Below are 26,830 nucleotides of genomic sequence, written 5' to 3'. Positions count from 1 at the left end.
ACCACATTAGCAGTCCTTCAGTTCTCTGGCACTACACCTGAAGCCAGAGAGGATTGGAAAGTGATGGTCAAAGCCTCTATTTCCTCTTTTGCTTCGCTCAACAGGCTGGGGTACATTTAGAAACATAGAAACATAGAAAATAGGTGCAGGAGCAGGCCATTCGGTCCTTCGAGCCTGCACCACCATTCAATAAGATCATGGCTGATCATTCCCTCAGTATCCCTTTCCTGCTTTCTCTCCATACCCCTTGATTCCCTTAGTCCTAAGGACCATATCTAACTCCCTCTTGAATATATCCAATGAACTGGCATCAACAACTCTCTGCGGCAGAGAATTCCACAGGTTAACAACTCTCTGAGTGAAGAAGTTTCTCCTCATCTCAGTCTTAAATGGCCTACCCCTTATCCTAAGATTGTGTCCCCTGGTTCTGGACTTCCCCAACAATGGGAACATTCTTCCCGCATCTAACTTGTCCAGTCCCGTCAGAATTTTATATGTTTCTATGAGATCCCCTCCCATCCTTCTAAACTCCAGTGGATAAAGGCCCAGTTGATCCAGTCTCTCCTCATATGTCAGTCCTGCCATCCCAGGAATCAGTCTGATGAATCTTCGCTGCACTCCCTCAATACCAAGAACGTCCTTCCTCAGATTGGGAGACCAAAATTGAACACAATATTCCAGGTGAGGCCTCATCAATGCCCTGTACAACTGCAGTAAGACCTCCCTGCTCCTATACTCAAATCCCTTAGCTATGAAGGCCAACATACCATTTGCCTTCTTTACTGCCTGCTGTACCTGCATGCCAACTTTCAATGACTGATGAACCATGACACCCAGGTCTCGTTGCACCTCCCCTTTTCCTAATCTGCTGCCATTCAGATATTATTCTGCCTTCATGGTTTTGCCACCAAAGTGGATAACCTCACACTTACCTGCATCTGCCATTCATTTGCCCACTCACCTAACCTGTCCAAGTTACCCTGCAGCCTCTTAGCGTCCTCCTCACAGCTTACACCGCCACCCAGTTTAGTGTCATCTGCAAACTTGAAGATATTACACTCAATTCCTTCATCTAAATCATTAATGTATATTGCAAAGAGCTGGGGTCCCAGCACTGAGCGCTGTGGCACTCCACTAGTCACTGTCTGCCATTCTGAAAAGGACCCATTTATCCCAACTCTCTGCTTCCTACCTGCCAACTAGTTCTCTATCCATGTCAATATATTACTCCCAAAACCATGTGTTTTGATTTTGCACACCAATCTCTTGTGCGGGACCTTGTCAAAAGCCTTTTGAAAGTCCAAATACACCACATCCACTGGTTCTCCCTTGTCCCCTCTACTAGTCACATCCTCAAAAAATTCCAGAAGATTTGTCAAGCATGATTTCCCTTTCATAAATCCATGCTGACTTGGACCGATCCTGTCACTGCTTTCCAAATGCGCTGCTATTACATCTTTAATAATTGATTCCAATATTTTCCCCACTACTGATGTCAGGCTAACTGGTCTATAATTCCCCGTTTTCTCTCTCCCTCCTTTTTTAAAAAGTGGTGTTACATTAGCTACCGTCCAGTCCATAGGAACTGATCCAGAGTCGATAGACTATTGGAAAATGATCACCAATGCATCCACTATTTCTAGGGCCACTTTCTTAAATACTCTGGGATGCAGACTATCAGGCCCCCGGGATTTATCGGCCTTCAATCCCATCAATTTCCCTAACACAATTTCCAGCCTAATATGGATATCCTTCAGTTCCTTCTTCTCACTAGACCCTCGGTCCCCTGGTACTTCCGGAAAGTTATTTGTGTCTTCCTTCGTGAAGACAGAACCAAAGTATTTGTTCAATTGGTCTGCCATTTCTTTGTCCCCCATTATAAATTCACCTGAATCCGACTGCAAGGGACTTACGTTTGTCTTTACTAATCTTTTTCTCTTCATATATCTATAAAAGCTTTTGCAGTCAGTTTTTATGTTCCCGGCAAGCTTGCTCTCGTACTCTATTTTCCCCCTCTTAATTAAACCCTTTGTCCTCCTCTGCTGAATTCTAAATTTCTCCCAGTCCTCAGGTTTGCTGCTTTTTCTGGCCAATTTATATGCCTCTTCCTTGGATTTAACACTATCCTTAATTTCCCTTGTTCGCCACGGTTAAGCCACCTTCCCCGTTTTATTTTTACACCAGACAGGGATGGACAGTTGTTGAGGTTCATCCATGTGATGAATGTTTACCATTGCCTATCCACCGTCAACCCTTTAAGTATCATTTGCCAGTCAATTCTGGCCAATTCACACCTCATACCTTTCCTTAAGTTCAGGACCCTAGTTTCTGAATTAACTGTGTCACTCTCCATCTTAATAAAGAATTCTACCATGTTATGGTCACTCTTCCCCAAGGGGCCTCGCACAACAAGATTGCTAATTAATCCTTTCTCATTACACATCACTCAGTCTAGGATGGCCAGCTCTCTAGTTAGTTCCTCGACATATTGGTCTAGAAAACCATCCCTAATACACTCCAGGAAATCCTTCTCAACCGCATTGCTACCAGTTTGGTTAGCCCGATCAGTATGTAGATTAAAGTCACCCATGATAACTGCTGTACCTTTATTGCACGCATCCCTTATTTCTTGTTTGATGCTGTCCCCAACCTTACTACTACTGTTTGGTGGTCTGTACACAACTCCCACTAGTGTTTTCTGCCCTTTGGTATTCCGTAGCTCCACCCATACCGATTCCACATCATCCAAGCTAATTGCCTTCCTTGCTATAGCATGAATTTCCTCTTTAACCAGCAATGCCACCCTGCCTCCTTTTCCTTTCTGTCTAACCTTCCTAAATGTTGAATACCCCTGGATGTTGAGTTCCCAGCCTTGGTCATTCTGGAGCCATGTCTCCGTGATGCCAATTACATCATATCCGCTAACTGCTGTCTGCGCAGTTAATTCGCCCACCTTATTCCGAATACTCCTCGCATTGAGGCACAGAGCCTTCAGGCTCGTCTTTCTAACACACTTTTCCCCTTCAGAATTTTGCTGTAATGTGGCCCTTTTTGCTTTTTGCTTTAGGTTTCTCTGCCCTCCACTTTTACTTTTCTTCTTTCTATCTTTTGCTTCTTCCCCCATTCTACTTCCCTCAGTCTCCCTGCATAGTTTCCCATCCCCCTGCCACATTAGTTTAACCCCTCCCCAACAGCACTAGCAAACACTCCTCCTAGGACATTGGTTCCAGTCCTGCCCAGGTGCAGACCGTCCAGTTTGTACTGGTCCCACCTCCCCCAGAACTGGTTGCAATGTTCCAGGAATTTGAATCCCTCCGTTCTGCACCACTCCTCAAGCCACGTATTCATCTGAACTATCCTGCGATTCCTACTCTGACTAGCACATGGCACAGGTAGCAATCCTGAGATTACTATTTTTGAGGTCCTACTTTTTAATTTAGCTCCTAGCTCCCTAAATTCGTCTTGTAGGACCTCATCCCGTTTTTTACCTATATCGTTGGTATCTATATGCACCACGACAACTGGCTGTCCACCCTCCCTTTTCAAATGTCCTGCAGTCGCTCTGAGACATCCTTGACCCTTGCACCAGGGAGGCAACATACCATCCTGGAGTCTTGGTTCATCCAGGCCTGGGGATTTATCCACTTTCAAAGCTGCTAAACACCTTAATACCCCCTCTCTCAGTATGTTTATTTCATCTAATATTTCACACTCATCCTCCTTTAACTATCAAATGTAAAACTCAGCAAGTAGAAATATATAAAGAATATATAATATATACAAAGAGAGATCGGGGCCATTCCAGGATTTGGAGTGGATGGAAAAGGAAAGAGGGGGCATGGTCCAGCCTCAAAAATAGGGGTGGGGGAAATGAGTCCTTTCAATGATCCTCGACCCAGTGATTACATTTATGTCTGTACGTATTTCACAGTCTGGTAGTAATGACACAATAAAATGTTGCTGCATGTTCTGCCGCACCTTGCCATTTCTTTTTATAATGTAGACCTGGAAACACAATTCAACATGGCAGCTGAAGGGTGCAAAAATTATCGTGAAAAATATGAATATGTGACCAGATACAATTCGGGTCGGTGCCTTTTCCAAGCCCAAAACTTGGCATAGGGACAAAACTGAGGGTGGGGATCCTGACTTTGAGTTCTGATTTTGCTTTGTTGGAGATGAAAATAGATTGGAAAGTTTAATAGCTAGCCCTGGCTCACTACATGGCATGGAAGTGGAGGACAATAGATTCCTGTTTTAAAAATGAGACCTTTAGTGAACAATTTACATTTTAGACATTTGTGAAAATCCCATGCCAAAAAAAGGACTGTCCAGTTCAAAATGGCGAATATGGGGAGTATTCAATCCTCCCAATCCGGTTTACTTTGGCCTCCTTGGAGAGAACAAGCCACAGTGAGGGACAAATTTACACAAAGGTTTTCAAATCCAATAGCAAGGTTCCTTTTTCACTGCCTTGCACCAGGGTCAATGCTGACCAAGATATCAGAGTATAGCGCCCCACTCAGTCCTCCACAGGACATGGATACTGCTCCCATATCTGGGATGCTCCCAATACCATTCCTGCACTCTTGAACATGGTACGAGAAAAGCTCGGCATCTGATAGCCCGTTCCGATCTAACTGCTAGCTATCAACCATCTTATCTCAGTCACAATCTTTCTCGTCTCTCTCTATTTTATCAATAATACTGTGGTCAGTGCTGCTCTAAATCTTCCTCTTTTATTTCTCCAAATACACCTTTTGTCATGTATTTGCTTCATGGGCTCTTTGCTTAAGAATTCAGAGCAACACATTGCTATTAAGAACTAGTTGGTTTATTCGCAAAGGTTTAACAATCACACTACACATTACCAGTTCATCCACCAGGCTCGCAACCGCCTGCCCTATCGTGGATCCCCGAACCCAACTGGCTGGAGTTTTATTGAGTCTTGTGAACATCACATGACTGGCTAAGCCACTTCCAACTCAACAGCTCTATAACTGTTTCAGTTGTGAACATTAAACAAGTGCCCCCTGATTAAAAGGGGGCGGGGGGGGGGGGGGTCACACTCCAAAAACGTTTCAAGTGCCCCCTTGTTTTTTTTTTGAGGGCACCGAAAACACAAATTATACAAGTACCCCCTGGCTAAAAGGGGGGGGGGGGCACTAAAACCGACACAATAAACAAATTAAACTTTATAGACAAAAAACATCAAATTAAAATTTGGTTGCTGGGGGTGATGATGCACTCTAGTCCCTCCGACACCCACCTCTCGCGGAAGGCCGCGAGCGTACCGGTGGACACCGCGTGCTCCATCTCCAGGGACACCCTGGCTCGGATGTAACCGCGGAAGAGAGGCAGGCAGTTGGGCTGAACGACCCCCTCGACTGCCCGCTGCCTGGACCAGCTGATGGCCCCCTTGGCCATGCCCAGGAGCAGTCCTACGAGGAGGCCCTCGGACCTACCCGCTCCCCTCCACACAGGGTGCCCAAAGATCAGGAGTGTGGGACTGAAGTGCAACCAGAATTTGAGGAGCAGCCCCTTCAAATAATGGAATAGGGGCTGCAACCTCGCACACTCCATAAAAACATGGAACCAGGACTCTTCCAGACTGCAGAAATTGCAGGCGGCCTGGGAGCCCGTGAACCGACTTAAAAACTTATTGCATGGGACTGCTCCGTGCACCACCATCCAGGCCAAGTCCCCAATAAATAGAGGGAGGACTCCCACGTAGAGTGCATTCCATTGGGGACCCCGCCTCCTCCGGACAGCAAGAATGGTGCGCCATGGCGTGTCCGAACGGCAGACGAGGATGGCAAGGTGGAGAGTGTGTAAGAGCAGCCCGTACAGGAAATCCCTCCGCGCAGAACTGAAAGGCATGGTCAACAGCTCTACAACTCTTTTGTTGAGAACAAATAAACAATTAACTCAAGTGCCCCCTGATTAAGGGGGGGGGGGAGTGGGGGGGAAACACTCCAAACACTTTTCAAGTGCCCTTTTTTGGGGTGTTTTTTTTGGTGTTTTTTTTTAGGGCACTAAAAAACACAAATTTTACAAGTGCCCATTATAAAAGGGGAGGGGGACACTAAAACCCGGCAATAAAACAAATTAAACTTTAAAACATATAAAATTAAATTAAAATTTGGTTGCTGGGGGTGATGATGCACTCCCGTCCCTCCGGCGCCCACCTCTCACGGAAGGCCGCGAGCGTACCGGTGGACACCGTGTGCTCCATCTCCAAGGACACCCTGGCTCGGATGTAACCGCGGAAGAGAGGCAGGCAGTCAGGCTGAATGACCCCCTCAGCCGCCCGCTGCCTGGACCGGCTGATGGCCCCCTTGGCCATGCCCAGGAGCAGTCCTACAAGGAGGTCTTCCAACCTGCCTGCTCCCCTCCGCACTGGGTGCCCAAAGATCAGGAGTGTGGGACTGAAGTGCAACCAGAAATTGAGGAGCAGCCCGTTTAAGAATGGAATAGGGACTGCAACCTCACACATTCGATAAAAACATGGAACACGGATTCTTCCAGACCGCAGAAATTGCAGGCGGCCTGGGAGCCTGTGAACCGACTTTAAAATTTATTGCACGGGACTGCTCCGTGCACCACCCTCCAGGCCAAGTCCCCGATAAATAGAGTGCACTCCATTGGGGACCCCCGCCTCCTCTGGACGGCAAGATGGTGCTCCATGGTGTGTCCGGATGGCAGACATGGATGGCAAGGTGGAGAGTGTGCAGGAGCAGCCCGTACAGGAAATCCCTCCGCGCAGAACTGAAAGGCACGGTCAACAGTTCTACAACTCTACAAACCTGTGAGCATACTCTCAGGTGCATACATTACATTACACCATCCTATTCATTTTTCTGCACTAATCCATTCTCACCCTTTTGAAATCACGAGTCATCACAGTCTCAGCCTCAATCTTTTCCACAGCCTCAAAAATGTAGAACTCCATGCATTCCACAGTCTCCCCTATGATCTACATGATAAAGCTCAATGCTGGTGTCACCTAGAATTTAGCACTTGATTGATTCCATCTCCTCCAGCTTGGTGGTGCCATGAACTATGGGGTCTTGTTCCTTTACTTAGGTTTCTTGATGGAACAAAAGCAAGTTGGGCAACAGATCAAATCAGGCTTATTGCACTGTGCCATTCTCCATACCGTGCTGCGTCTATCACATCTGCCACTGCTGCAGCTATACATTCAATGATGTGCCGCACCAAATAATCTGGGATACTTAAAAGTAGCTTAAGTTCAGCTCAGGTTGATGGGATGAATGTCTGCTCTCTCTCAGTGCTGGGTTGATGGGATGGATGCCTGCTGTCTCTCACTGCTGGAAGGTCCAGCATGAGATGGCTAGCTTAGTCAACGAGTGTCCAGTGGTCATAACATTATTCAGGGTCCTTTATTAATTGAGAAACCAATGTAAAGGCCTCACGCCATCAAGATTATAAAAGACAGGCATACCACGCTTGGATTTTAGAAGATTGAAGACTGCAGTAAGCATTTTGCTGACAATCTCACTTATAAACTGCCTGAAAGGTGGTTGAGACAGCAAGTATTTGGACGTGCACTTAAAGTGCTGTAACCTACAGGGCTGCGGACCAAGAGCTGGAAAGTGGGATTAGGCTGGATAGCTCTTGGTCGGCCGGCGCGGACACGATGGGCCGAAATGGCCTCCTTCCGTGCTGTAAATTTCTATGATTCTATGATATAGGACATAGAATGGCTGGTGCAGGAAATGGACATGTCACGCTGGGGCAGCAAGAGCTGGATTCCTGAGGTCAGGGTTACTCGACAGTGAGGTTGTTCAGAGGGAGTTTACCGCGTATCCAATCTGGTGCTACGTGAAGGAAAGATGTTCCCAGCAGTAACATCTTGATGAACACATAAAAACAAGATAAAAGCAAGAGGCAAAAGTGCCACCTTAACGGGAGATAAAATCACTTAAGCAGAGGCCTACTTGAATGTCCCCACCCCTCACCCTCCCCCGTGAATAACCCTTATTAATAAAAGAAAAGGACTTATTTTTATATAACGCCTTTCACCACCAGCGGACGTCTCAAAGCGCTTTACAACAAATGAAGTACTTTTGGAGTGTAGTCACTGTTGTATTGTGGGAAATGCAGCAGCCAATTTGCGCACAGCAAGCTTCCACAAACAGCAATGTGATAATGACCAGATAATCTGTTTTTGTTATGTTGATTGAGGGATAAATATTGGCCAGGACACCGGGATAACTCCCCTGCTCTTCTTCGAAATAGTGCCATGGGATCTTTTACGTCCACCTGAGAGGGTAGACAGGGCCTCGGTTTAACATTTCATCCTAAAGATGGCACCTCCGTCAGTGCAGCCCTCCCTCAGCACTGCACTGGGGTGTCAGCTTAGATTTTTGTGCCCAAGTTCCTAGAGTGGGACTTGAACCCACAACTTTGTGACTCAGAGGCGAGTGTGCTATCCACTGAGCCATAGTTGACACTATATACATTATAAATGTGTGCTTGAACATGATATTTGAAGCATATTTTTCCTTAGCTTCCTAAAAGCCTTCCTGAAATGATTCACATTCCCCATCTGTAGGTTGTTATGTGCCAGAATCCCCATGGTTGCTGGTAATTAAGTGGATCTCTGTGGTGACCAAACTAGAGATTAATGATGTTTTACAGATCTGATTAAACACTCTGGAGCTCAGTGTGTTAAGCGAGGTTACATGGCGGGACTGTCACTGTCCAGAGCAATCTTCAGTGTTCATCTCATACTCAGATACCGGCTTCTTCATCAACCATACATAGCCTGTTCCACACTGAAATACCAACTCCTCCATCAGCCATACACAGTGTGTTCCACTCTGATATGCCTGCTCCTCCATCAACCATACACAGCCTCTCTTACTCTGAAATACCAACTTCTCCATCACCAAGAGAGATCCTTTCTCACTCTCAGATACCAGCTCCTTCACCAACACACAGCTTGCTGCTCTCAACCTGCTTACTTGCTGCAATTGGGCTTAAACCTTCCCCATTGCAGAAGTTAGCAAGACCATATTTACTTGAATTTGTTATCAGTTTCTTTGTCTACTATAGTCTCGGGCTTGGCTCATTGGTAGTCCTTTGCCCTGAAGGTCATTGGCTGACACTTCAGTGCCATACTGAAGCAATGTTGCACTCTCTTTCGGGCAAGCTGTTACACCAAGGCCATGTCTGCCCTCTCAGGTGAATGTAAAAGATTCCGTGGCACTATTGGAAGTAGAGCTGGGGACTTCTCCAGCGTACTGGCCAACATTTTTCTCTCAACCAACATCTCTAACACAGATTGCCTGGAAAGAAGTTCTGCCGCTAAGGAGAATGTGGTGGTGAAGGATTAAGAATCCAAACCAAATGCGGTGTTTTCCATTTTGGCCGGGCTGTGCCTCTTTGGACTGATTTCTAATTTTGATGATGATGTGTCACAACACAATCACATTCTTGGCTTGAACCCAAACAAAAAGTGCAGCCTCTCTCACCATCCTGACACATGACAAGAGCACAAGAAAAGGTTATGGGCAGGAAAAAGCCACTTGGTCCATTGACGATTGTCCCACCGTTACTCTAATTCCCAGGCCGAGGTCGGCAAGCCCTGGAAAACTAGCCCACACAAAGCCAAGGCATCTCAGTTCTATTTTCTGTCATATTTCTTACTAGACGTTTCTTTCCGTTTCAGATTCCATGGGCTCGGAGGTTTGGAAAGGGTTGTTCTTAGCAATACAGGTTGGACCTCTCTGGTCTGGGAATCTCTGGTCTGGAAACATCCGTGCTTCGGCTTTGGCATTGGTTTCCCGTGCTTCCTGGCTCTCAGTGATCAGTGCTCAACTGCCGCTTTGGGTGGCGTCCCGGTTTCCCGCGCTGACTGGCTCTCAGTGATCATTGCTGCGGAGAGTGAGGCCCGAGTTTCGCAGCCTGAGCCGGAGTGTGGCAGAGGCATTCAGGAGCCCGGGCGCTGTCTACAGGTACTGGTAAGCCGAGGCTAGGCGTGACCTCCTGTGGTTCGGAAAATTCTCTGTTCCGGCACTGGTCAGGTGGAGTTGGTATTTCAGTGTGGAACAGGCTATGTATGGTTGATGAAGAAGCCGGTATCTGAGTATGAGATGAACACTGAAGATTGCTCTGGACAGTCCCGCTATGTAACCTCGCTTAACACACTGAGCTCCAGAGTGTTTAATCAGACCTGTAAAACATCATTAATCTCTAGTTTGGTCACCACAGAGATCCACCTGTATTACCTTATTGGTGGATACATCCTAAATCGGAACGCCAAGATACGTTGTTTTCAGCAACTTGAGATGCTTGCAAAGTAATGGGGATGTGGATTTAACTCGCTCAGCCTTCTGTTCGATTGTATTTTGAACTTCCCCCAATGTCTTTGATTCTATTTCATTACCCGGTACAGCACTGCAAACGTTCAACGTAATGTGAGTAAAGGCACGTTTTCTCGAACCTCTTCAAAATTAATTTACATTTATCTCCTCTTGACCTCCAGGCCTACCTCAGTTTCTGGGTTTGTCTTATCTAACAATACAATTGAATAATTTCGATACCTCTCCCGACCTTTAACCTTCTCATTTTATCGCAGTCTTGTACTTTTTCCCAGTCTCGATTCACAACCACTCATTGCCGGTCTGGAATGCGTTACATGAATTTGAGAAGTTAGTTACCTTGTGAAGACAGAAATTTCGAACACAGAAGGTGGCCAACTCGATGGTGTCCAGCAGAGTCACCTGTATCATTCCAAAGGTCTCTGTTCCTCGGCCGGGCCAGTACTGGTCACACTTCACCTGCCACAAGAACACATGACAAAAGTAAGTAGAGGGATCATAGACGACGGGTCCCAATGCCTGCGGAGACACTAGGTACAGGCAACAACAATAACGCAGTAAAAATGACTGGATAGGTAGGGATGGAACCAGACCAGGGTCATCCCACCCAGCTGGACAATGGAGGAAAGGTGTTGGAGGAGGATCGTGGCAGTGGGCATAGATTCCTGTACAGAGACACTGGGTACAGGCAGTGGGTATAGGTATCTGTATGGAGACGCTAGATACAGGCAGTGGTTACAGATATCTGCACAGACACACTGGGAGCAAGCAGTGTATATAGGTACTGATACAGAGAATGTGGGAACACACCACAGCAACAAGAGTTGGAGGGATCCAGAGTTCTCAGAGGGTTGTAGAGCTGGAGGAGGTTATAGCGATAGGGGCAGGCGAGACCTTGAAGGCTTTGGAACAACAGAATGAGAATTTTAAATTTGAGGGGTTGGTGGACCAGGATCCAATGTAGGTCAGCGAGCACAGGCATGCTGCGTCAGTGAAACTTGGTGCGAGTTAGGATACTCGCAGAGTTTTGCAAGAGCTGAAGTTAAAGTTTAATGGAGAATGGAGGCCGGCCAGGAAAGCACTGGAATAGTCAAGTCTGGAGGAGAGAAAAGCATGGATGAGGGTTTCAGCAGAGAATGACACGGGCAGAGAGCCGATTTTACACAGTGCATCGGTACCAGTGCAGACACAGTGGGTACACAGGGTGGTATCAGTGCCAGTACACTCAGGAATCTGCAGCACAGTCAGTGGTACAGAATTATATTAGATAAGGTAGTGTAACATAGGACAGATGTGAAGTTAAACTATGATTATAGGATAAAAATGTACACATTCAAACTGCTAAAAGGCAAAGTTAGGATTAAAATTAGGAAGATTTTTTTTCACAGTAATATGTGTCAGAAAGACTTGCATTTATATAGCACCTGACATCTCAAAATGCTTTACAGCTAATGAAGTACTTTTGAAATGTACTCACTGTTGTAATGTGGGAAACGCAGCAGCCAATTTGCACACAGCAAGCTCCCACAATGCGATAATGACCTGATAATCTGTTTTTAGTGATGTGGATTGAGAGATAAATATTGGCCAGGGCATCGAGGATAACTGACCTGCTTTTCTTCGAAATAGTGCCATGGGATCTTTTACATCGACCGGAGAGAGCACACGGGACCTCAGTTTAACGGCTCATCCATAAGATGGCACCTCCGACAGTGTAGCATCCCTTCAGCACTACACTGGAGTGTCAGCAGAGGTTTGTGTGCTGAAGTCTCTGGAGTGGAACCTGAACCCACAACCTTCTGACTGACGTGGACCAGACTTCTGGATCGGCCCGAGGAAGGGTCCACAGTTGGTTCCCGTGCAGGGCAGACGTAAGGCCCCTTTCTGACGGTGAGCTACAAAATGGCTGGCTGGCCTTTCCCACCCGTACCTAACTCAGGATTCAATAAAGGTAAAAGAAAATCTGACAAGTGCTGGAAACCAGAACTGAAGACAGAACATGTTGGAAACACACAACGGACGCATCAATATCTGTGAGGAGAAAAGACAGATTAACCTTTCGAGGCGAGACCCTGCACCTGACATGAAATGTTAAGTTGTCTTTCCTCTTCCAGGCACTGACAGCCCTGCTGCGTATTTCCAGCGCCTTGTTTTTGTTTGTGACCCGATATTACAGGGCTGCTTCAGAGGGACACAGGCAGCGACATCACATTGTGGAATTGTTTCAGCAGCAAACTAAGCGGCTCCTATCACATTTACACTGGACATGGCATCCGCACTGGGGGCACACTGGCTCAATCGAAAAACACAGACTGGTCGCCTGCACTTTACACTGAGCAGAGCAGCTCACGGCCCCGGGTCGTAATGAGGCTGCATGTTCAGCCATCAATGGGAAGAGGGCGCTATTGCTACAGGCAGGGTCCCTATCGCCAGACTGTAGCTGTTGACGCAATGCACAGTACCTTGGCAAGTCAGTCGATTGAAGCCTTATTTATGTTAAGGCCAGGTGCTGTAATCCACAGCAATCAGCCCTACACAGAGCAGATTGAGTGGTGTGCTTCCATTTACAGTGTATTTCAGAACTTGCAATTATATAGTGCTGTAGTGCATCACTCCAAAACATCCTGGGCATTTCAGGCAGAACTAGTTGCTGTGCAGTGCGGTGCCTGCTGCTGTGTGAGGGGCACAGCTACGGCAACCCCCCCACCCCCAACCAATATCACTGGTTCATCTGCTTTTGGTGACGTACACAGAGGAACGAATGTTGGCCGGGGCACAGAGATCTTAAATGCCCAGTCGACCAGGTAGTGCAGAGCTCAGTATAACATCTCATCCGATAGGAGCCGCCTAGTTTGCTTGTGTGAGGAGAAGATCGGGATTGGCATATTCCCCACAGTTAAAGAGTCCGGAGACACTCACTGCCTCGGCTCACACTGAAGAATGGTCTCTTGGAGGAGGTGCTGGAAGGTTGCCACACACGTGGAACCAGCACCACGCTCAGAGGGTTGTGAATATTGAGCATATTCAAGGCTGAGATAGATAGACCTTTGGACTCGAGGGGAATCAAGGGACGTGGGGATCGGGCGGGAAAGTGGAGCTGAGGTGGAAGAACAGCCATGATCTTATTGAATGGTGCAGCAGGCTCGAGGGGCCGTATGGCCGACTCCTGCTCCTTGTTCTTATGTTATTATGAGTCAACAGGAGGACTGAGAGTGGGTTGGAATATCGGGATTAAAATAATGCAGCCAACTATCCACCCTGTGCTCCCTGTCAGGGCGGATTCTCCGGATTCCCCGCTGGAAGCACAGAATCACCTACTCCAGTGCAGTACTGTCAGAGGTGCCGTCTTTCAGATAATAATAACTGTTATTTACATAGCGCCTTTAACGTAATAAAACGTCCCAAGGCGGTTTAGCAGTGTTACAGACAAAACAGGTACATTTGACACCGAGCCGCAAAAGAAGAAATTAAGGCAAATGACCAAAAGTTTGGTTAAAGAGGTAGGTTATAAGACGTATTTTAAAGGAGGAAAGAGAGGTAGAGAGGCGGAGAGGTTTAGGGAGGGAGTTCCAGTGCTTAGGGTCCAAGCAGCTGAAGGCACGGCCACCGATGGTTGAGCAGTTATAATGAGGGATATTCAAGAGGCCAGAATTTGAGGAGCGCAGACATCTTGTGGGGTTGTGAGGCTGAAAAAGATTACAGAGATAGGGAGGGGTGAGGCCATAGAGTGATTTGTAAACAAGGATGAGAATTTTGAAATCAAAGTGTTATTTAACTGGGAGCCAATGTAGGTCAGAAAGCACAGGGGTGATGGGTGATCTCGACAGTGCAGGTTAGTACACGGGCTGCTGAGTTTTGGATGACTTCAAGTTTACTTAGTGTGGGATGTGGGAGGCCAGCCAGGTGTGAGTTGGAGTAGTCAAGTCTAGAGGTAACAAAGGCATGGATGAGGGTTTCAGCAGAAGAAGAGCTGAGGCAGGGGCGGAGGCGGGCAATGTTACAGAGGTGGAAAAAGGCGGTTTTAGTTATGCCGCATATATGTGGCTGGAAACTTATTTCAGGGTCAAATATGACACCTAGGTTGCGAACAGTCTTGTTCACCCTCAGATTGATGCTAGGGAGAGGGATGGAGTCAGTGGTTAGGGAACGCAGTTTGTGGCAGGGACCAAAGATAATGGCTTCGGTCTTCCCGAATATTTCACTGGAGAAAATTTCTGCTCATCCAGTACTGGATGTCGGACAAGCAATCTGACAATTTAGATACCAAGCTGGGGTCGACAGAAGTGGTGGAGAGGTAGAACTGGGTGTCATCTGTGTACAAGTGGAAACAGACTCCGTGTTTTCGGATGATAACGTCAAGGGGCAGCATATAGATGAGAAATAAGAGGGGAGCAAGGACAGATCCTTGGGGGACACCAGATGTAACGATACGGGAGTGGGAAGAGAAGTCATTGCTGGAGATTTTCTGGCTACAATTAAATATATAAGAATGGAACCAGGCGAGTGCAGTCCCACCCAGAGGCATTGGAGGAGGATGGAGTGGTCATTAGTGTCAAAGGCTGCAGACAGGTCCAGAAGGACGAGGAGGGATAGTTTACCTTTGTCACAGTCACAAAGGATGTCATTTGTGACTTTGATGCAAGCCGTTTTGGTACTGTGGCAGGGGCGGAAACCAGATTGAAGGGATTCAAACATTGAATTCATGGATTTGGAAGGCGACAACACGTTCAAGTACTTTGGACAGGAAAGGGAGGTTGGAGATGGGGCGATAGCGAGCAAGCAAAGTGGGGTCTAGGGTTGGTTTTTTGAGGAGAGGGGTGATGACAGCAGATTTGAAGGAGAGGAGAACATTAAACCGAGGCCCCATCTGCCTTCTCAGATTGACCTAAAGGATCCCATAGCACTATTTTGAAGAAGAGCAGGGGAATTCTCCCCAGTATCCTGGCCAATGTTTATCCCTCAATCAGTATCACTAAAAACAGATTATCACATTACTATTTGTGGGAATTATCTGTGCGCTAATAATTGAATCTTACAGCATAGAAGCATTTGGCCCGTCACGCTAATTGTCTTTGAAAGTGCTGTCTGATTTAGTCCCACTCCCCAGCATTTTCTCCATAACTCTGCAGATTAGTCCTCTTCAAGTACATGTCTAATTGCCTTTTAAAAGTTCCACCAGCCTTTCAGGTGATGCGTTCCAAATCATATCAACCCTCTATGGGAAGAAATATCTCCTTATTTCCCCTCTAATTCTTTTGCCGATTATTTTAAATTTTTGAGCTCTGGTTACTGACCCACTTGCCAGAGGAAATTGTTTCTCCCTATTTGCTCTATCAAAACCCCTCATCATTTTTTTTATCTCGATTAGACCTCCCCTTAGAAGTGCTGCAGCCTAGAAGGCTATGGACCAAGAGCTGGAAAGTGGGATTAGGCTGGGTGGCTTTTTTTCGGCCACGTGGACACGATGGGCCGAATGGCCTCCTTCTGTGCCGTAAACTTCTATGATTGCTTCAATGATTAACCTTCTCTGCTCGAAGGAAAACAATCCCAGCTTCTCCAATCTCTCCACATAACTGAACTCCCTCATCCCTGGTACCATCCTGGTAAATCTCCTCTGTAGCCTCTTGGCATCCTTGATGCCCAGAATTGTACACAATACTCCAGCAGAGGCCCAAGAGATTTGTAATGGTTTAGCATGAATTCCTTGGGCTAGAACCTCCACTTCTATGCTTATCGCCCAAAAATGGGCATTATTTCCGGCGTAAAAAAGGGTTTTCAGATCGCTGGCTTCTCACCCATTCTCAAAACACCTAGTTTACATTTTTTAAAATGGCCGATACCGCGAGCGATATCAAATGGGCGGTAGCGTTAATTTTTTCACCTTCTGCCGTAAAGTGTGGCCGTCCTTAGCTACGGCATGGCAACGCTCGATTCCCGCGATTCAGGAGGTCAAGGGTCACCATGACATGCGCAGAAGAGGAGACAGAGAGAGAGGGAGCTCAGAGGGACTGAAGGCGTGTCTGGGTGTGGTGTGGCTGCTTTGGGAGGAAGGAGGGAGACTTTATAACTTCCCTGCAAGTAGGTAAACAAAAATTAGCTGTTACCAGCCACATATTTGACCAAATTTGCCCTATAATGGACAGAGAGGAGGAGGCATCACAGCACGCTGTGGAGACTGACGCTGGAGAGAGCAGTAAGGTGGGAGAGGAGCACATTGGAGGCCGCAAAAGAGCGAGGAGGTTCTCGGACGCGGCAAATTCCTCCCTCCTGCAGGAGGTCGAGTTACGCTGGGGTGATTTGACACAGGAAGGGCGTGGGCAGCCCACCCCAAAGGCCTACCAGAGGATATGGACCAAGATAGCAGAGGTGGTTTCGTTGGCGACCAACGAGGTGCGTGAGGGAAACCAATGCCGCAAATGATGGAACGATCTTGTGGGATCCGCAAGAGTAAGTATTACATTGATTTACATGTACTTATATATTCATATAATTTGATTTGTAACAGTCATGAGTGACTATCACCAGATGTGAGGTCTTGCACCTTTACCGGGAATGTTTTACTCAAAGCCTGCGGTCACGGTGTACGTCTTTAGGTAAAGAATGATAATAATCATAATACTCATGATTACATCTGTCGGTTATGTGTTGTATCAGTGTCTGTGACAGTACCTAGCAATGATATCACGCAATGGTCTCATGTCATATCGTCCTGTCACCTTTTACAGAAGAAGCTATCGACGATGAGGTCCGTGCAGAGGCGAACGGGTGGGGGGCCACCAGTCCCCAGCGCCATCACAGAGACGAAGGAGTGAGTGCTCGCACTCGTGGGGAAGAACCCCCAGACAGCCACGGATGCATCTGCAGACCCTGAAGTGATGCCACGTGAGTAAAGCTCACACCATTAGTTGATGTAAAGTCTATAGATGCCACACCAACAATCATATATGATAGATGATTTCTAAAAGTGTCATAAAAATAATGCTGGCCGAATGAAAATCATTGCAATGTACAATGTGTTGATGGTCATGAAATGTGATGTCTGCAATGATTTTGAGACGGTGGTGCTTTTGTCGTGCATATGCTGCGTGTAGTGCTGGACTCACCTTGTCACTCTAGTACCCGCTTCTCCTCTAAGCCAGCAGCGTGGCCCCAGGCAAGGCCGCAGAGGCCAGAAGGTGGGGGCATGGGGCAGGAGTCGGCGGACGATCCTACTACATCTGGTGCTGAGGAGCTCCGATTGTCGTCCGTCAATCCGCTGGGTCTGTTCTCGATGGATGAGAGCGCGGACTTCGAAGAACCTGCATCGCCATGCTCCAGAAGCCATTCCACCCCAAGGCCATCTAGTGGTCCTCTGGTCATTCCCGCCTCCACTCTGGAGGTACTGGCCCCAAGCACCTCTCCACAGGGCACCCCATTTGTCCCCTGGACGGCGCCGACCCCACGGAGGCCTTGTGGAAGCGGCAGGTCTGTTTCACGAGCGTGACATGACAGCGGGGAGATGGTACAGTTGTCCAGGAGGACTGTAGACATTGGTGACCAGCTCATCGAAGCATTGGGGGGCATATCCCAATACCTGGCCACCATGACCGATTACATTCCACGCATGGCGGAGTCCCTGGATGCGATAGCCAGGAACACTGCTGGCACAGGCCTCCCAGTGGTCCCCGAGTGCGGCACTCCTCCCCTAGGCTCCGCACCACCACTGCGAATGACAGATGAGAACAAGGACCCCTCGGCATCCCCCACCGTATCTGCCTTCATCCCCCCCCAATGAGGCACCGCCTGAGGAGCTCCTCGGCCAGGCGCCGTGGAGCGAGGAGGGGAAGGGGTAGAGATGGGGAGAAGGAGAGGGGGGAAGGAAAGCGGTGTGTGCAGGTGATGGCTGTGTTATATCTCCATCTGGGTGTATGCAATTTGTTGCAATGTATGAGGGCTGGGGACCACTCTCCTGCTTTGCCTTTGTATTTTGTGTTGGTGGACATGTTGAACATGTGATTTATTTCAATGGTGGAAAAAGTGGGGTGTGGGTGGGGGTTGGGTGTTATTGGCTGTGATACTTATGATTTCAGACCAATGTTGGTATTAAACTTTTGTTACTGAACATAACCTTGTTGCGTATTGTCTCAGACAGCTGGACCATTACACACTGGTGATTCCTTACCATGAAAGGGTTAAATACAACTTAACATCAATGAACATAAACGTTAACTGGCACCAAGATGATGGGCACCATTGATGTCTGAGCTGCACACACACATAGCAGTTTGTCAGCGTTGTCACTCACATCAGCGCTCTTTCAGGCAAATCTTTCAGATATCAGCTCCTCGCATAAGAGTGGGATTTAACAAATGCCAGCCACACCGCTGGCGTTCGTTCTGGTTAGTTCCACTTTTTGTGGGCGGTTCTTTGAGCGAGCGATATTGTGGCCGATATGTGTGCGAGGTGTGCGATGGGCAATCTCCATGGTCGCTAGTTTGGGCAAATATGTTCTTTATGACAAAAAACAGTGGGCGGGTGTTCATATTGAATCTCGGCGTTAATTCCATGCAGCAATATTATGGGCGTTGATTTCGCACTTTCTGCTGATTCCGCCCAAAAAAGTGGGTGGGTAGTAATATTTTTCTCGGCGTTAAGCTCATTGGAAAAATAACGCTCGCTGATAAATCTAAAAAAGCGCATCAGTTTCCATTTTGTGCCAAAATGGGCGATAAATGGGCGTTATACGTCATTTCAGCGGTAAAATGGATGTTAAGTGGGCGTTAAGCATGCAAAAAAAGCGCAGGTTCTAGCCCCTTGTTTTTGTATTCAATGCCCCTATTTACAAAGCCAAAGATTTGTGAATGTGCACCCCCAGGTCCCTCTGCCCTTGCACCCCCCTCAAAATAGTAACATATAGATTATACTGCCTCTCCATGTTGCTTCTCCCAAAGTGCCTCACTTCACATTTATCCGCATTAAGCTGCATCTGCCATGTGCTTGCCCATTTCACCAGTCTCTCTATATCCTCCTGAAGTCTGCTACTATCACGCACATTATTTACTACGTTGCCAAGCTTTTTATCATCTACAAACTTCAAAATTGTACTCCTTAATAGCTAGAAAAGCAATGGTCCTAATACAGATCCCTGCACACTTCCCTCTGTTCAGAAAAACATCTGTTCACCACTACTCTGCCTCCTATCCCTCAGCCAAATTTGTACCCAAGTTCCCACTGGGTCCCTTTAACACCATGTGCTTCTATTTTCTGAATGTCTGTTATGTGGTACTATATCAAATGTCTTTTGAAAGTCCATATATACATCTCCTGCACTACCTTCATCAACCCTCTCTGTTACTTCATCAAAGGACTCAATCAGGTTCGCTGACACGATTTGCCTTTTGGCTGCCTCGTTACAACAGTGACTACACTTCAGAAGTACTTCATTGACTGTAAAGCACTTTGTGACATCCTGGGATCATGAAGGCGCCATAGAAATGCAAGTCTTTCTTTAATCATCTCTAATGTCTCTTACATTTTTCAAAACGTAAATTTGTGCCATGAGCAAAAAGAAAATCTACTCCTACCCGAGATTTCTCCTCTAATTTGGTCATCATGACGATGGTTGCACTCCTCTGCTCCCACACCATCCTCCAGAAGTCCCCGAACGTCTCCGGGAGCGGCCCCTGTGTGGCGATGTAGGCATTCTGCTTTCGGTAACCGTCAATGTAGTTTGCATTAATGTAGTCGCTGCCTGCGATACCTGCCAGTCAGGAGCGGAAAGAAGGCGGTTAAAAACAATCAAACGGATCGCGCGACGGCTGAGTAACATTCCGCCATTCTGCACATCGTCCCTGCTCCCCTCGGACCTGGGCTCCCATCGAGGGTCACCGCAGTCCAGGGTTTCAGCCAGGCGTACAGAAATCTCTAAACGGTATTATTAAACAAAGACACAACCAAACACAAATCTCTTTGGCTATTCCAATGGGGCGGGTGTTAATTTGTTGAAAGTAAACGTGGAACTTGCTACCACAAGGAGTAGCTGAGGGGAATAGCATAGACTCATTTAAAGGGAAGCTCGATAAGTAAATGAGGGAGAGAGGAATAGCAGGATATGCTGATAAATTTAGGTGAGACCGCTTGACCTATTTCTGTGCTGTAAATTCCATGTAAGCCAACACTTTCAATAAAACGGGAGAGAAATTTCGAAAGCAGAGTAAGGGTGAAGCTGCTACGTTGGTGTGGAGCCTTGCCAGCAGTGAGTGAGTATCAGATAATTGAAGTTATAGTCTCATTGTCCTTCCTCCCACACATGCCTGCAGCTAGTGCTGGAACATAGCCTTGCAACACTACTCCAATCAAGCACTCCCACACTCAGAGCTCAGGGCACAGTTTCAGGGCCCAAATGCCCAATTGAAAGGCTTCCAATTATTTTCACCATCAGCAAATTAAACAGTGAAACGAGCAGTTGTAACTGTGACAGCCACGTGTCCACGGTTTCCTGGATAGTCATGGCCAGTGGGCAAGGGTCTCCGCTGAGAGCATTAGCCTGGGAAATGGTCACATTCTCCTCTCAGCCCCTCCTCCACCTCGTGCTAGGTTTTGGATCTGACCCAACTTGCCACAAGATAGAGCAACAGGCTGCGGCCAGCAGCTCCACCCTGGTTTTCAGGTCCAAGGCATGTACGCAGATTATTAACCGCGGATTCTTGTGATTGAGGCCGTACAGCGGGTGTAAACAATGGAAGCAGCAAAGCCCTGCTCCCCAGGCTGATTTTGAGCTGCTCAGTGACTGTTTAAAATGCAACGAGAAGCTCCAATATCTGCCAGCATTTTCCCAGGACAAAGCCTTGCATGAGACGCTGTCGCACAGCTCAAGTTCTGCTGTTGTCTGTCCCTCAACTCCCACTCCTCATGAATAATAGTGCACAACTTTTCTTTTATCGGTGTTAGATCTACCTTCTCACCTGTGAGGCTAAAATCTGGGGACTCTTGACTATAGGCAAATTTCCATATAGGATTAGAGGAAAGGTAGGACCTTTATTATTATAGATAACAGAGCTTCCACTGTACATCTCATCAATCTACAGCATGTTCATTTGCTTTGGATATTGCATCTTCGATGTTGAAAACTTGCCACAGCATCCAACACACTCACTCCACCATGGAGTTCTCAGACAGGGTTAATTCTGCCTAAATATTGCCGAACAATTCTTGTTTGTTAATCAGTGCAGTCCACAACTGGCGAAAGGGCTACCAGGTGAGTCAACAAGTACCAAGGACTGAAATGATATGCTAATCTTGAGAAGAATTACTACATCTAATCAGAGACTGCTCCTTGCAGTTCTGTTTTTCTTTCAGGCTGTGGCATGTACACTAGGCCCTGGCTTCATACCAGTCTTCTGTCCGCATTGTGGTAGTGCACTTCCCAGAATCAGTAATGAAGTATTGTTTTATTGCCCATTAATCTTTTGGAAGCTGTGTGGAACAATAAAATGACATTCCACCAATCACCATCCTTCAAATATCACAGAAAATCCCATGGTGCATGCTCTGCCCACCCCATTTGTGCCCTCATTTTTTAGTGCAGCTCCCCTTCTAGTAGAGTTGCCAACTCTGGTTGTGCTTATCCCTGGAGGTCTCATCACATGACCTCATGCCTCCAGCCATCCCTCCCCTACCATTGGTCACCGAACACATCCAACCATCCTGCCCCTACCACTGGTCACCGAACACGTCCAACCATCCCGCCCCTGCCATTGGTCACCCAACACGTCCAATCATCCCACCCCTACCATTGGTCACCGAACATGTCCAACCATCCCACCCCTGCCATTGGTCACCCAACACGTCCAATCATCCCACCCCTACCATTGGTCACCCAACACGTCCAACGATCCCACCCCTACCATTGGTCACCGAACACGTCCAACCATCCCGCCCCTAACATTGGTCACCCAACACGTCCAACCATCCCGCTCCTACCATTGGTCACCCAACATGTCCAACCTCGCAACGCAACGCCATTTGGAAAGCGATTGGCTGATTCTTGACTGTCAATCGAACAACCTTTTTCCTATCTCCAATATTTTTATAACTAATAACAAAATTGGTCAATGGAAAAAAAAAAGTTTTTTTTTTGAAGCCCTTTTTGAATTTTCCTCCTGCATGTTCACAGCAGTGTGCTGCAGATTAATCGTTAATTCTTGGACCCTCCAGGACAATCCTGGAGGGTTGGGAACCTTAACTTCTACTTCAAGAAATCCAAGAGCACTTGGACTTGCGGGGCTATGGAAGCCATTCACTTTGGATCGGATTCCAGTCGCAATAGTGGGCACAGCCATTTACAAGGCACAACCACAATTCACATTTTCTTGCAGTGAATCTGCCTTGCTGGCTGGGGAAAGATGGGGGCTACAGACTGTGTGGTGAACATTGCAAACTATAGCGCAGGGAGCCACGGAGAAAAGCCAGCACTCAGGCTCACTTCATTCATGCTCAGGCATCGCTGCCAAAATCAGACCTACAATATAAAAGAGCATTAACCTCCTGAGAAAAGGCTTCGCCGTATTTCTAAATTTCTAAAGTATTATTTAAATGGTGATGGCTTGGGAAGTGTCGATGTACAGAGAGACCTGAATGTCCTTGTACACCAGTCATTGAAAGCAAACATGCAGGTGCAGCAAGCAGTTAGGAAGGCAAATGGTATGTTGACCTTCATTGCAAGAGGATTTGAGTACAGGAGCAAGGATGTCTTACTACAGTTATACAGGGTCTTTGTGAGACCACACCTGGAGTATTGTGTGCAGTTTTGGTCTCCTTACCTAAGAAAGGATATACTTGCCATAGAGGGAGTGCAGCGAAGGTTCATCAGACTGATTCCTGGGATGGCAGGATATGAGGAGAGATTGGGTCAACTAGGCCTGTATTCATTGGAGTTTAGAAGAATGAGAGGGGATCTCATTGAAACATATAAAATTCTGACTGGGTTGGACAGACTGGATGCGGGGAGGATGTTTCCCCTGGCTGGGAAGTCTAGAACAAGGGGTCACAGTCTCAGGATATGGGGTAGGAAATTTAGGAGCGAGATGAAGAGAAATTTTTTCACTCAGAGGGTGGTGAACCTGTGGAATTCTCTACCAGAGAAGGCTGTGGAGGCCAAGTCACTGAATATATTTAAGAGGGAGATATATTTCTAGAAACAAAAGGCATCAAAGGGTATGGGGAAAAAGGAGGAATATGGTGTTGAGATAGAGGATCAGCCATGATCATATTGAATGGAGGTGCAGACTCGAAGGGCCAAATGGCCTACTACTGCTCCTATTATCTATGTTTCTATGTTTCTCCTGGCCTTTGGAATTGGGAAGGGAGGACCTTGAGACAATCACTATCACTAGGGGGGTAGTGCTGGACAGGCTAATGGGACTGAAGGTAGACAAGTCCCCTGGTCCTGATGAAATGCATCCCAGGGTATTAAAAGAGATGGCGGAAGTTATAGCAAATGCATTCGTTATAATCTACCAAAATTCTCTGGACTCTGGGGAGGTACCAGCGGATTGGAAAGCAGCTAATGTAACGCCTCTGTTTAAAAAAGGGGCAGGCAAAAGGCAGGTAACTATAGGCCGGTTAGTTTAACATCTGTAGTGGGGAAAATGCTTGAAACTATCATTAAGGAAGAAATAGCGGGACATCTAGATAGGAATAGTGCAATCAAGCAGACGCAACATGGATTCATGAAGGGGAAATCATGTTTAACTAACTTACTGGAATTCTTTGAGGATATAACGAGCATGGTGGATAGAGGTGTACCGATGGATGTGGTGTATTTAGATTTCCAAAAGTCATTCGATAAGGTGCCACACAAAAGGTTACTGCAGAAGATAGAGGAGTCAGAGGAAATGTATTAGCATGGATAGAGAATTGGCTGGCGAACAGAAAGCAGAGAGTCGGGATAAATGGGTCCTTTTCCGGTTGGAAATCAGTGGTTAGTGGTGTGCCACAGGGATCAGTGCTGGGACCACAACTGTTTACAATATACATAGATGACCTAGAAGAGGGGACAGAGTGTAGTGCAACAAAATTTGCAGATGACACTAAGATTAGTGGGAAAGCGGGTTGTGTAGAGGACTCAGAGAGGCTGCAAGGAGATTTGGATAGGTTAAGCGAATGGGCTAAGGTTTGGCAGATGGAATACAATGTCGGAAAGTGTGAGGTCATCCACCCTTGGGAAAAAAAACAGTAAAAGGGAATATTATTTGAATGGGGAGAAATTACAACATGCTGTGGTGCAGAGGGACCTGGGGGTCCTTGTGCATGAATCCCAAAAGGTTAGTTTGCAGGTGCAGCAGGTAATCAGGAAGGCGAATGGAATGTTGGCCTTCATTGCGAGAGGGATGGAGTACAAAAGCAGGGAGGTCTTGCTGCAACTGTATAAGGTATTGGTAAGGCCGCACCTGGAGTACTGCGTGCAGTTTTGGTCACCTTACTTAAGGAAGGATATACTAGCTTTGGAAGGGGTACAGAGACGATTCACTCGGCTGATTCCAGAAATGAGGGGGTTACCTTATGATGATAGATTGAGTAGACTGGGTCTTTACTCGTTGGAGTTCAGAAGGATGAGGGGTGATCTTATAGAAACATTTAAAATCATGAAAGGGATAGACAAGATAGAGGCAGAGAGGTTGTTTCCACTGGTAGGGGAGACTAGAACTAGGGGGCACAGCCTCAAAATACGGAGGAGCCAATTTAAAACCGAGTTGAGAAGGAATTTCTTCTCCCAGAGGGTTGTGAATCTGTGGAATTCTCTGCCCAAGGAAGCAGTTGAGGCTAGCTCATTGAATGTTTTCAAGTCAAAGATAGATAGATTTTTAACCAATAAGGGAATTAAGGGTTACGGGGAGAGGGCGGGTAAGTGGAGCTGAGTCCACGACCAGATCAGCCATGATCTTATTGAATGGCGGAGCAGGCTCGAGGGGATAGATGGCCTACTCCTGTTCCTAATTCTTATGTTCTTATGTTCTTTCCCTGTCCAGAGCTAAATCTACCAAAACTACAGAACATGCATTTAATTTTGCATCCTGCATTGTGCACTCTTGACCTTCGCACTCCCTGCTATGACATGTCCATGGCTGCAGTAGTTCAGAGATCATGACAATCCACTAACGCCACCTGCACTTAAGCTTATAACCCACTCCAACATTTAATCCAGCCCAGCACTTCAGGAGGGAGTACGAGGCCGTTGGACTTGCTGTCTTTCAAATGCGAAGTAGCAGGTTTTTCGCCATGACTCTGCAAGGACAGCAATGCACTGGCCCTTGTTAATTGAGGTTTACCTATTCAGGTGGACAATAAAGATCCCATAGCACTATTCAAAGAAAAGGACTTCTCCTCGTGTCCTGGTAAACATTCCTCCCTCAGGAAACTCCAGTTCTCGGAAACCTCAAGCCTAGGAATCCACTGGCCTAGGAATCCCATCTCCTGGCCAGGCCCCTCTGAAGCGGGTGACCTTGTTTTGGGCAGACGGAGGTTGCACTCCACAAACTGTCGGAGAAGAGCGGGACATGGTCCATCACCAGCTGTCACTCTCTCTCTCACTTCCACCATCCATTCCCAACTCTCTTAAAATGTCATTCTTAATGAAAAACGTGAACAATTGTGTCGAGACGATACTGGGTTCCTCTGACATTCACAAGGAAATTGTAAAGACGGAGGACTCACGTTCATCTGGCATGTGTAACACATGCTAATGTAATAAACCCTATCTGTGGGTGCACACCCTAGTATTAGGTGGACCTTGGTTATGCAACAAATGTTAAGACAGTCATAATACTTTTGGACATGAACGCGGAGGGAACAGACTTTCACACAAGGAGCCCAACAATCTCAGCAAAATGATCAAGTGGCGAGAGTGCCGTGACACTTGGCCTGTCGCTTGCTGTGCGCAAATTGGCTGCTGCATTTCCCGACCGAACAGCAATAATTTCTTGGCTGTGAAGCACTTTGGGACTTCCCGAGGGCACGAAAGGTGCCATCGGAAGTTCTTTCAGTGAATCTTGTTATACGTGCGTATTCACATGATAGGATTGGGCTCGGCTATGATGCTCATCACAGTCAAACAGACTGTCGATGTTAACTTTTTAGCTCCACACATGATGAATGGCCAGCAGATGGGCGGTTGCTGCCTGTGGACAGTCCTTCAGCCTCTTCAGGTCAGGACTGGAGAAAATCGGAGGGAGTATGAAAGGAAGAAAAAAAAAACACTTGAGCTATTACTGGAAAAGAAAAGTGACCATCAATTCATATTTGGCAATGTACCTTCAGGCCACCCAACCTGATCTACACTCTGGATCACAAAAAAGCCAGTCGTGTGTGTTCCAATGAAGATCAACCATTCTTTTCTGAACATATTTACGCCAAACAAGAATAATGGGCAAAACTAATGCCCTTGGGCTCGACAGTTTTCAAGGAGTTAATGGAGAGTCAGCAAAGGTCATCTGAAGCCAATA

The 26,830-nt window shown here is 46.9% G+C and overlaps 1 protein-coding gene across 18 annotated transcripts in view; it reads right to left on the bottom strand.

Annotated features, from left to right (window-relative positions):
• Positions 1–26,830, bottom strand: part of LOC139228683 (receptor-type tyrosine-protein phosphatase S-like) — a 592,821-nt gene that overhangs the window by 58,125 nt on the left and 507,866 nt on the right. For all 18 annotated transcript variants that reach the window (XM_070859939.1, XM_070859924.1, XM_070859930.1 and 15 more), the window contains 2 exons: positions 19,913–20,088; positions 10,689–10,808 (listed from right to left, as the gene is read on the bottom strand). In XM_070859939.1, the coding sequence (XP_070716040.1) occupies positions 10,689–10,808; positions 19,913–20,088 (296 nt within the window). The remainder of the gene's footprint in view (positions 1–10,688; positions 10,809–19,912; positions 20,089–26,830) is intronic.

This window comes from Pristiophorus japonicus, chromosome 18 (assembly GCF_044704955.1).
Source record: "Pristiophorus japonicus isolate sPriJap1 chromosome 18, sPriJap1.hap1, whole genome shotgun sequence".
Classification (NCBI taxonomy): domain Eukaryota; kingdom Metazoa; phylum Chordata; class Chondrichthyes; family Pristiophoridae; genus Pristiophorus; species Pristiophorus japonicus.
This window is presented reverse-complemented; position numbering and strand designations above follow the sequence as displayed.